At 40.1% G+C, this 11930-nt stretch overlaps 1 protein-coding gene across 2 annotated transcripts in view; it reads left to right on the top strand.

The window, feature by feature from the left end:
• The first annotated feature begins 1239 nt into the window (after window positions 1–1239).
• Window positions 1240–11930, top strand: part of EFHC2 (EF-hand domain containing 2) — a 276255-nt gene continuing 265564 nt past the window's right edge. For both annotated transcript variants that reach the window (XM_069065742.1, XM_069065741.1), the window contains exon 1: window positions 1240–1375. In XM_069065742.1, coding sequence (XP_068921843.1) covers window positions 1334–1375 — 42 coding nt within the window. In that variant the 5' untranslated portion in view covers window positions 1240–1333. The remainder of the gene's footprint in view (window positions 1376–11930) is intronic.

Below are 11930 nucleotides of genomic sequence, written 5' to 3'. Positions count from 1 at the left end.
GGTTTGACTGGACGACAGGGGTCATGAAGGAGAGTAATGTACAAGGTGTAAAGGTATGTAAAAAAGTAAGTGGGAGTGAGATTATAAATGACTAAATACCAGTGGACAAGTTCTTACTTTATCTTAGAGGTAACAAGTAGGATTAGAACTCTATGGACAGAAAAGTGACATGATTATATTCCTTCTTTAGGACTATTTCTTTGGCCAATGTGTAGCTGGTGAATTAGAGAAGGTGGAGACTTGAGACAGGGAGGTCAATGAGGGAGCAATTAAAATAGTCTAGGTGAAAGGTAATAAAGATGAACTGAATTATGGTAGTGACCATATGGAAGGAGAGAAAGAGAATGCTTCAAGATCTCAGGACTTGGCAACTGATTGGAAACAGGAGGAGGGGGAGGAAGTGTGAAGGGTTAAAGATGGTTCTGAGCTAATTTGGAAAGGGGGCTTTTTGGGGAAAAGATAAGTTGTACTTAGGACAAATTGAGGTTGAGCTGTCTGTGAGAACTCCAGTGGGAATAATCCAATAGACAGTTGGGAGTGGGAACTCAGAAAAGGTCAGGACTGGATTTATTAGGTATGCAACACTTTTGTGTAGGTGAAGCTTGAAACTCCTGTGGAAGTGGAAGTTAAGGATCTTCCTATACATATGGAGATTGTGCATGCAAGTGGGTGGAATCGGTCAATAAACAAACAAAAACCCTACCATGTATCGAGTACTATGCTCGATGCCCTAGATGCAAAGCAAGGCAAAAGAAAGCCCATGCTCTCACCCTCAGTCTAAAGGAGAAGACGACATGCAAACAGCTATGTACAATCAAGCTATCCACATGATAAATTGGAGAAAATGAATAGAAAGTCGTCAACAAGCATCTATTAAGAGCTCAGAGCTTATTATAGAGCAAACGCATATAGATATAAGGCCTGGATGTGTTTGCATATTTAGGAAGAGGAATAGTGTTACTGGAATGAATAAAGGCAATAAATGAGCCCTATAATTACAACACACATTTACACATCATGTGATATTTATTAACATTTACACATTTTAGAGTTTACAGAGTAGATGGGGAAGGTGTATTTGTATGGGTTCATTTGTAAATATGGATTAGAGATACAGCTGTGAAAGTGAATGCGTACAAGAATTTCTGGGATCCATCCGCGCCCTGACAATCTCCAGGATTCAGGGAGCAATATCCCAGAAGAGGCGACGCCCCCTCCAGCCCCGTGACGTCCGATTCGGTCTCTAGGCAACGGGACGCCAACCACCCACAGCCTCTGGGGGAGCCCCTTTGCTCAGAGCTCAGGCCTCTAGGTCCTGCCCCGACCCGGCGCCATGTCCCTTCCGCTGCTGCCGGGATACAGCTTCAACAAGAACGTGAGTAAAGCTGGCGGGGGAAGACCGCAGGCCCGGCCGGGCAGGTTGCGGAGAGGAGCCGGGAGGAGCCGGGAGGAGCGAGGGCGGAACTGGAGGGCGGCGAGGAGTCGCCCCGCGCACCCACGCCTGCGACGACCGCGGGCTTCCTGCAGCTGCTCCTTAACGCCCGCCCCCGGGAACAGTTTAATGTTTGGGGTGACTGACACTCACCCCGTTCAGCCCTGCAGCCGCCCAGCTTTTCCGGAGCAGCACTTATTGCCGAGGGGCGTGCTGGCTGTGTTTTTTTTTAAGTGTCTCAGTTTCTGTCCTTGTCTGTCTTAACGCCGCAGCGCCCCCCCCAGGCAGAGGAAACAAACGTAATTTATGTGTGTTAAGGAGAAGTGGTGTGAGAAAACGAGGGAAGGGGGCACACGGTGACCCTGGTCACCAAAACAGTCACCTTTATGTTGGTCTCCTAATCCCCAAGCAGCACCGCCTCCCCCGCCTGTCTGCAATCCATGCAAGCCATGGTTGTATGCATTAAAATAAGAGGAATGAAAAAGTACTTTGTCTTCCTTCTTTCCTTCCTCCTTTCCTCCCTCCCTCCCTCTTTCTCCCTCTCTTCTTTTTTTTCCTTAACTTCTCCCTCCCTCCCACCCTTCCTTCCGTTCATTCGTTCCTAACTCTTAACCAATTTCCCTCTCTTCTTTACTTATTCCTTCCTTCCTTCCTTCCTTCCTTCCTTCCTTCCTTCCTTCCTTCCTTCCTTCCTTCCTTCCTTCCTTCCTCTCTCCCATCCTCCTTTTCTCCTTCCTTCCTCTCTCCCATCCTCCTTTTCTCCTTCCTTCCTTCCTTCCTTCCTTCCTTCCTTCCTTCCTTCCTTTCTTCCTTCCTTCCTTCCTTCCTCCCTTTCTTCCTTCCTTCTGTCTCCCTCTTCCCATCTCACCTCTCCTCTTTTTCTTTTCCTCCCTCCTTCCCCTCTCTCCCACTCTTCCCTCCCCTCTCCCCTCCCCATCTTTCCCCTCCTCTTTTCCATCCTCTTCCTCCTCCTTTCCTTTCCCTCTCCTTTTTTCTTTCTTACTCCCTGCCCTTTTTCTTTTTCCTCTACAAAAGAGTTTGATCTTGAACTTTATCTTTTGGAAATGGTTAACCATCTAAAAAAGGGCACATATAAGGTACTAAAATCTTTATAAAAACTCATGTTAGAAAGGTTTCGACTTGAAACAGTCAGATTTATGGTTTAAGAACAGTTGTACCCCCTGGGTAGGCCAATACTGTTAAATGTTTGCCTAGATACACTTATTTCTGTCCTCTGTAATCCATTGTCTTCGATCCTCTGTGTATATAAAATGACATCCTGAAAACTCATGAGCCTTCATTTCAGCCTAATTAAAACATCCATTTCAATAAGAACCCAGAGCATGAAAAAAAAGATTTTGGGTCTAAAATGTCATTTTAATAAAAATGGAAAACACCATCCTCCAAAGATAATAACATGAAGTTATTATAGATGTCCTCTAGGTCTATCCTAGCCTTTAGAGATGTTATAATATATGGAAAGGGAAAGTGTTACGGGACAAGATTAAACTTAAAAAAAAATCTGCAAGCCTTTAGTAAATTTGATTTTTTTAAAGGCATTTCAATTTTTAATTTTTTTGCTTGAAGCCAATAGGATTTTATTGTGGGACTTGGAAATGGAAGGTTACTTATCAAATAATTTGGGGAATTAATCATTCAATATAGTCAGGCAGTCACTATTATTTAAGTACATACTTCCTATGTCCCAGGCACTGTGCTAACTGTTGGGGATACACAAAGGTAAAAGGCAGTCCCTGCCCTTAAGGAGCTCACCATCTAACGTTTTTGTTGAGTGTCCATTATTTGAATGTACTTGAATTTTGATCTTTCTGTCCTGTCATTAAATGTACTGCTGGATACCTTTTTGTTTTTTGTTAATATTTATAAATTCATACTTTGGTTAAAGGGACTATGTGATTTAGTAGAGAATATTGAACTTCGAACCAGGATATGTGGTTCCTTTCTCAGATGCTTATTAGCTAGTATGACCAGCCTGGTTTTTCTCATCTGTAAAACAGGGGAAAATAACACTTACACTAAATATGAATTATTAAGCTGTGGAAGTATGCCTTCAGCATATAATGGCCGGGAGATTAAGCCTCATAATTATTATCAGTAAATGAAAACCCCCTGGCCTCCTTCATGCAGCGTCATTACTGAGTTCTATGGGTCTAAATGCCAATATGTAAAGTTTATTATTTTTTAGGGAGAAGAGAGAGGTTAAAAACCCTGTGATTTCATCAGTATAGGAATGCTCTTCACCAGCTCCACAGCTGATCTAGCCTGGAGCTGTAGGACTAAGTCTGGACCTCAGCTACCTCATCCCCTCATATTCTTCCAGAGTTTTCTGGAGCTATCTGAAGTCACACAGATAGTGTGTGTCAGACACAGGAACTGAACTTGGGTCTTCCTGACCTCGAGGTCTTTTCTCTATCCATTACTTCATACTGTCTTTCAAAAATAATAATGATGGCTAGAATGTATAGAACACTTGAATGTCTGCAGAGTGCATTATGTTTTTTGGGTAGGTTATATTAATTGTCCTTATTTATTTATTTATTTTTGCCCCCCCTTTTTTTTTGAGGCAGTTGGGGTTAAAGTGACTTGCCCAAGGTCACATGGCTAGTTTTTGTGTTAAGTGTCTGAGGCCAGATTTGAACTCAGGTCCTCCTGATTCCAGGGCCGGTGCTCTATTCACCGCGCTACCTAGCCGCCCCAGTTGTCCTTATTTAACAGATGAAAGAAACTGAGGTAGAGACAGAAGTAAGTCACTTGCTCAGGGTCACACTTGTGGTAAGTGTCTGAGCTGGCAGAACTGGAGCTCAGTTCTTTTTCACTCCCAAGTCCAGCGCTGTATACACAATGCCACCTAGCATATTGATATGATGAGTAGAGCACAAGTTCAGATTGATTTTACCAAACTGGAAATTTTTTTTTCTTATTTTATTTAAAAAAATAATATTTTATTCCCCCTCCCCAATTACATGTTAAAACAATTTTTAACATTAAGCAATCTGATAATAGGTTATATATATATATATATAATATACAGTCATGCAAAACATTTCCGTGTTAGTAATTTTGTACAAGCAGAGTAGAACAAAGAAATAAAAAGGAAGCAATGAAGGAAGAGAAAAATAGTATACTTCAGTCTGTATTCAGACAATATTAATTCTTTCTTTGGAAGCAGATAGCATTTTTCATCATGAGTCCTTTGGGATTGTCTTGGATTACTGTAATGCTAAGAATAGCTAAGCCATTCATAGCTGATCATCATATAATATTGCTGTTACTGTGAACAATATTTTTCTGGTTCTGCTCACTTTACCTTGTATCAGTTCATGTAAGTCTTTCCAGGTTTTTCTGAAATCATCCTGCTTGTCATTTTATTATAGCACAATATACCATAATACTGCAATCATATACCACAATTTGTTCAGCCATTCCCTAATTTCCAATTGTTAGTCACCACAGAAAGAGCTCAAGCTGGAAAAGTTTTAAGCAATGGCCTGGCATACTTAGGATGAGTCAAACAAACTTAAGTTTGAAGAGACTCATCACCAGAAAGCTTACAGGAGACATACTCTTGTGCATACAGCCTAGGGAGATCTATTGTGCTTAATGTGATGTCTACTTACTAATGTACAGAGGGATTTCAGTCGGTATGGGTTGAAAGCATACATTTATTATTATTTTTCACTCCAAATGATGCTTTATTGATCAGAGCAGGATCATCAGTGGTTTACACACACCCACAACCTTCTTCCCCCACTCTAAAACAACAACAAAAACAATAACCTTCCAAGTTCCTTGAATGTGGAAGAGGTAGGACTTGTTACTCCCTCTTACCACATACCTTTCTGGACAGAGGAAGGAAGAGGAGTTCCCAGCACCAGGTCTATCACCTACAAATTTTTTTTAAAGCAGTTGGGGTTAAGTAACTTGCTCAAGGTTACGCGGCCAGTTATTTTGTGTGGGTGTTAAGTATCTGAGGCCGGAACAGATCCCAGGTCTCCTGACCCCCAGGGCCAGCACTCTTACTCACTGTGCCACCTGGCCACCCCATCACCTATAAATTAAAAAAGAATTCTTTAGAAGGAGAAAAAATAATTGAATATGAAAAACAAACAGATATATGAGGGATTGCACCATGTCCAGATAGAAAAAGGAATAGGTTTTGCAGGTTAGAGACAGGAAAGATATTCTCCAAGAAGATACATCGTATATCCCTGAAATACTGAAATTAGTACAACATAGAGAATTACGTATTTCAGAAATACTTACTGTACATGTCAAACTTTCCATATTAATTTTCTCCATTTGACTCTTAATAACTCCCATTTATGTCTTGATATTTCATATCCCTAGACTCTTTGAACTAGCATTTATGGATTCCGTTTACTAATTTATTATTGCAAGTCTCACAGTGTTCTGTGGCAGTAGTTTGGGAGACCACACTAGATGATTCCCACCCCTGACACACACTGCTATATCCAAATATGAGTTATAATTGATGTTGTTTTGATTGTGCCACTAAGGACATTTTGTAAATATTCTTTGATGTGTATTAATGAAGATATCACAATCACTTTCCTAATGCGTAAGTCTGATTACTCTCTTAGGGACCTCATCTGTTTGTATGGGTTCTGTTACCATCTCTATGCATGTGATTTTCACATCAGCATGTCCGGTCTTTGTTTTTTTTTCCTTCTGGGCCCTAGAAATTGAATATCAGCAGTTGCTTTTTGAGCATTTCAAACTGCATGCCCCATAAGCATCCCAAATTCAACACGTCTAAACTGTAATTGGTTACCTTTTCCCTCCTGATACTCTTTTCCTCTTTTTGTTGAGGGCACCACTGTCCTTTCACTCACCCAGAGGCACAAGTTCAGAGTCTTCCTTCCCATCTCTGTCATTTATCCCCTACTGTCCAGTCATTTGCCAAGTCTACTTGATTCTACTGCCACATCTTTTATTGTAATCATCTTCTTATTTCTACCTATACGGCCCCTACCCTAACTTAGGTTCTTATCAAATCTTGCCTGGATTATTACAGTAGTTTCCTAATCTCCCTTCCTCCAGTCTTTCTCTTCTCCATCGTCAACTGCTATTTCTTTTTTTTAAAATAGTATTTTATTTTTTCCCAATGATATGTGAAGACAATTTTTAACACTCATTTTTACAAAATTTTGAGTTCCAAATTTTTCTCCTTCTCTCTCTCCCCTCCCTTCTTCCTAAAATGGTAAGCAATTTGATATAGGTTATATATGTACCATCATATAAAAATTTCTATATTAGTTATATTGTGAAAGAAGAAACAGACCAAAAGGAAAAAAAAACATGGGAAAAATAAAGTGAAAATAGAATGTTTCAGTCTGCCTTCAGACTTCATCATCAACTGCTATTTCTAAAGCAGGGGTCTGACCATGTTACTTCTTTGACCAGCAATTCCAGTTGGCTCTCTATTACCCTTGTATCAAATACATATTTCTCTGGTATTTAAATCTCTTCATAACCTGATGTCAGCTTGCCTTTCCAGGCTGATTAAACATTTCTCTCCTTTGTACACTTCTCCATCCATCTAAATTGACCCATTTACTCGTCCTCATATAAGACACACCACGTCCTGTCTCTTTGCCTGTGCCTGGAATATCTTCTCTTTTTTACCTTTGCCTTTGAGAATCCTTATTTTCTTTCAACAAACAGAAACTCCCGCATAAGGCCTCTCCCCCAACTTACAGAGAGGCACACACAGCTCCTGTCTCAGGCTCTTCAGAGTCCAGCCTAACGGTGTCCTCAAACTTCTGGATGCTGTGTCACTGTTGGATAGGTCACTATGCTGGACTCCCTGGCCCTGGCTTCTGCTTGGACATGGTGTCACCTCCTGGCTCATTTGCTGAGCCGCCGCTCTGCTTTACAAGCTCCATTACCCTAGGTGGAAGTTCCCAGAGTCCACAGGATCTCTTGTTCTCCATAGCTGGCTTTCTTCTTTGCTGCTAGAGGTGATCGCTCAGTTGGCTGAGCTCCTCTTGCTTGACTGACTCCAAAGTTTGTTATAAAAAGCCACTGGGGAGTGGGGAATGTAGTCTAAACCTTCCCCAGTTTTGCCATATAATCCCATTATTATGGAATTTGATTGAGGAACTTCTTCACCCCTCCTAAAGAAGCTAAGTTTAAACTTCTTTACATTTCCTTCATATCATCTTTATAGTGTATAGTTCTTGAGGGCCTGGTCTGTTTTTTGTCTTTATTTCCCGGGGAGCCCAGCCAAGTCCCTGTAGGCAAACATCTAATCTGTGCATGTTGATGTATGTATCCTTTAGTTGAATTCTGCACATACAAAAAAACTCTTACTCCTACCAGCCTAATAAGTATTGGTTATGTCATGAGGCTGCTCTTTTTATGGAACTAAAAGGACAGACACATATTTTTACATATTTTACATATTTACAGACACATGTTGTTGTCCAGTCATTTCATGTCTGACTCTTTGTGACCCCATTTTGGGGTTTCCTTGGCAGACACTGGAGTGGTTTGCCATTTCCTTCTCTGCCTCATTTTACAGATGAGGAAACTGAGGCAAACAGGGTTAAGAATATTGACCAGAGTCACATAACTATTAATAAATGTCTGAGACCAGATTTGAACTCAGGAAGATGAATGTTCCTGACTTCAGCCTAGCACTCCACTGCGCCACCTAGCGGCCCCCCATGTTTTTATAAGACCAATCTTTTTAATGGGATGTATTATAAAATGGACCATTACCTAGATACTTGCTAAAATAAACATATCCTATTCAGAGAAGGAAGGGAATTCTCTTTCTTCACAGGTGCAAAATAAAATTGAAGTACCAGATCTTACTCTCTTCCCATTTCACCCAATCACTCTTTAAAAATTAAATTTAAACACCATGTTACTGACCCCAAGATAGCTGCAGCTTTGATGAGTATACCATCTATGTCTTTATTTATTTCAAGTCATTGATACAGGTGATACACCAAGCACAGATCACTGGGTTGCTCTGCCATTAGGACACTGAACCATTAAGATCTGTTCTTTGGATCTAGCTATCCAGTCAGTTCTGAATTCATCTAATTGTATTATCATCTCATCCACATCTATCCTTCCCACAAGAATCGTATGAGGTATTTATAATGGGAATGTGAATTTAAGATCTTCCCTGCCTCTAGGCCCTTTGATAGGCTTAAGTGCACTTGGAGCCTGTGGTAGGAGGCTTGTTTTTCAGGAGATACTTTGTGATTGGGCAGTGGGTCAAGAGGGTTGTGACATTCTCTGAGCCAGGAGAAGGCTATATAAACCCTGATGTGAGGCTTTGTTTTGGGGCTCACTTTGAGAAATATTATGTGATTTGACCAGACCAGACTCTGTGCAGCCGTCGAGCCCCCCGGCTTTGAAAACCCAGATGTTGATGCTTCCCTCTCTGGTAACCGACTAGGTATGGATGTAATAGTCAAGACAGTTGGAAGCCTGTCTGCTTGAAATGTGTCTCTGTCTTTTTGTAACTTCTGCTTGTAACTTCTGTCTGTATACTCTGAAGTTCGGGGTGCTGACTTTTTCCCCTGAACTAGGTAAATGATATGTTTGATTGATTAAAGCAAGATTGTTAACCCATTTTGAGTTACTTTCCTTTAGAAAAGCAGATCTAAGAACCTGTGTTGGCAGCCACCCTGGGGATGCTGGGGTGCTTGCTGCTACAGTATTTTATCAAAAGCCTTGGGTATGAGTGGCCTGAAATGTTCTTGTTGAAGCCATGGTGGCTCTGGGTAATCACCCCTTCCTGTTATAGCCACTCATCTTTTTAGTGATCTGTTCTAGAATTTTTGCAAGGAATCCAGTTCAAAATCACTATCTTATAGTTGGCACAGTCTATCCTATTTGTTTTTGTTGATGTTTTTCAATTGTGATAATAGTCTTATAGTACCTCTCCCATTTCTCTCATTCTTTCAAATATTACTCTAAATGGTTCAGCAATCATTTCCCACTTCTTTTGGAACTTGGGCATGTAATTAACCTGGATCAAGTGACTTAAATTCCTCTAGGTCAATGAGGTGCTCTTTTAGCATACTCTCCTTACTTATATTGGGTACCGATTCCCCCTTGGCCACTGGTATCCTTTATTTTCCAAGGACAAGTATTATACTCTTTGGCATAGAAAAGAGAAGTAAAATAAGACTTGAACAGCTTTTCCTTCTCTTTCTTGTTAGTTGTCATCCTATCCACTCCAAGCAAAGCTCCTGTCCTTCCATTGGTTCCCTCTTTTTCTTTCTTTTTTCATTTTCCTTGTCAACTGCCCCAGATTTAGCACTTCTGATGTTGTTTATATAGGACCAGGCCACACTTTTATATTCATCATCACTTACCTGATCTTACTTCCACCTTCTGTACATTAAAAAGCAAAAACAAAAACCTAAAAAACAAAACCCCCAAAACTTAAGTTGGCACTAAGTTGGGTATGACTGCTCGTAATTAGAAATTAGGAAGGGATAAATGTAAATTCCACATTTGGGTTAAAAAAGTCAACTTCACAAGATAAGGGAGGCATGGTTAGACTGTAGGTTTAAAAAATATTTGTATTTAGTTTTAGTTTTTAACATTCACTTCCATAAGATTTTGAGTTCCAAATTTTCTCCCCTTTCCTTCCTTTCCACCATCCCAAGACAGTGTGTAATTTCATGTAGGCTTTACATATACAACTGTTTTCATATTAGTCATGTTGTAAAGAAGAATTAGAACCAATAGGAGAAACAAGAAACAAACAAAAAAAGAAAAAAGAGAGAGAGCAAATAATATGCTCCAATCTGCATTCAGACTCCATAGTTCTTTTTCTGGATGTGGATAGCATTCTCCATCATGAGTCCTTTGGACTTGTCTTGGGTCCCTGCATTGCTAAGAAGAGATGAGACTCTAGTTTTTACTGAAAAAAGATCTACAGTTTTAGTGAACTTTGAGCCCAAATAGAATCAGCACTGGGATTCTGTGACCAACAGAAGCTGGGCAACAGGATTCCATTGAGAGAGCTGTGTAAAGTTCTGGGAACCATAGTTTAAGAAGGACATTGGTAAGATGAGGAGAGTCTAGAGGGGGGCAACAACGCTTGGAGTCCATGTCATAGGAGGATCAGCTGAAGGAACTAGGGATGTTTATTCCCTAGAAGAAATAACTCAAGACCTGGGAAAGGCACCATTGTTGTTTTTGTGGTTCAGTTGTGTCCATTTCTTCATGACCCTATTTGGGATTTTCTTGGCAGAGATACTGGAGTAGTTTGCCATTTCCTTTTCTAGCTCATTTTACAGATGAGGAAACTGAGGCAAACAGGGTTAAGTGATTTCCCCAGGTTCAGTAAAGTGTCTGAGGCTGGACTTGAACTTAGGGAGAGGAGTCTTCCTGACCCTAGGCTTGCTATTCTATCCATTACTCACCTAGCTGCAACAAAAAGATTGATAATTAAGTTGAAGTATTTGAAGCGCCTTGAAATGAAAGAAGGATTAATTAGCTCTCTTCTGTTTGACCTCAGAGGATAGAACCTGGAACTATGGGTGGAAGTGACTAAGAAGCAAATTTAGGCTTGATGTCAGAAAAGACTTCCTAATTAGAGTTCTCCAGAAGAGGAGTGTGCTGCTTCTAGAGGATCAGATGAAATAATATTTATAAAAGTGCTTAGCGTAGTACTTGGTGCATAGTAGTGGGTGCTCTATAAATACTCCTTCCCTACTGAAAGACTTAGTGGGTTCCCCTCCCTTGTAGGTCTTCAAGATGAGAGTGGTTGACTCTTTATCAGGTAAGCTGTACTAGGCTTTCCTTTCATGTTTGGGTTGGATTATGTCCTGGTTTGAGGTCCTGGCCAATTCTCAAAATTCTGTGATGCTGTGAAGATGAATCACTGGATGCATACCCTACTTACTAATTTTTTTCAAGAGACAAAATATGTAATTAAGAAAAATTGTTTAATTAGGCCTTTATGTAAGACCCTCTATTATAAATGTTATTTATATATGCAGGCAAATCACTGAATGTGAGAAATACATAAATTAAAAGTTGGCTTTACCATATACTTTGTAGAGTAGCCCACCTTTGATTTTTTTTGACTACAAATTATAGTATAATTATAGAGTTGTCAGTCATCATATAGTGAAACCTTTATACTAGGAGAAATCTCCTTATTGGAAATTCTGCCTTTAAATTGCTGGGTTATAGTTTTACTAGAAAATGTAGTTGACCTACAAAGCTCTCCATTGCCCTTTAAATTTGATCCCAAATGGGAAGGTTGTTCAAAGGTGCCTAGAGCTGCTTCCTGAGCCATTCAAAAAATAAATTGTTTTTGAAGGGCAGAGATTGTGTGATTTTTGTCTTTGTTTCTCTAGAGCCTTAGCAAGACGTTTAATAAGTGTTCGTTGAATTGAATTGACTTGAAACATCTCAGATTAGCAATGTAGATTCTCTATCACCTGGTTCCACTTTTTAAAAATTTATTTTTATT

The sequence above is a fragment of the Petaurus breviceps genome, unplaced genomic scaffold (genome assembly GCF_028583685.1).
Source record: "Petaurus breviceps papuanus isolate PSGF00001 unplaced genomic scaffold, PetGlider_PUasm1.0 90700, whole genome shotgun sequence".
In the NCBI taxonomy this organism is placed as follows: Eukaryota; Metazoa; Chordata; class Mammalia; order Diprotodontia; family Petauridae; genus Petaurus; species Petaurus breviceps.
This window is presented reverse-complemented; position numbering and strand designations above follow the sequence as displayed.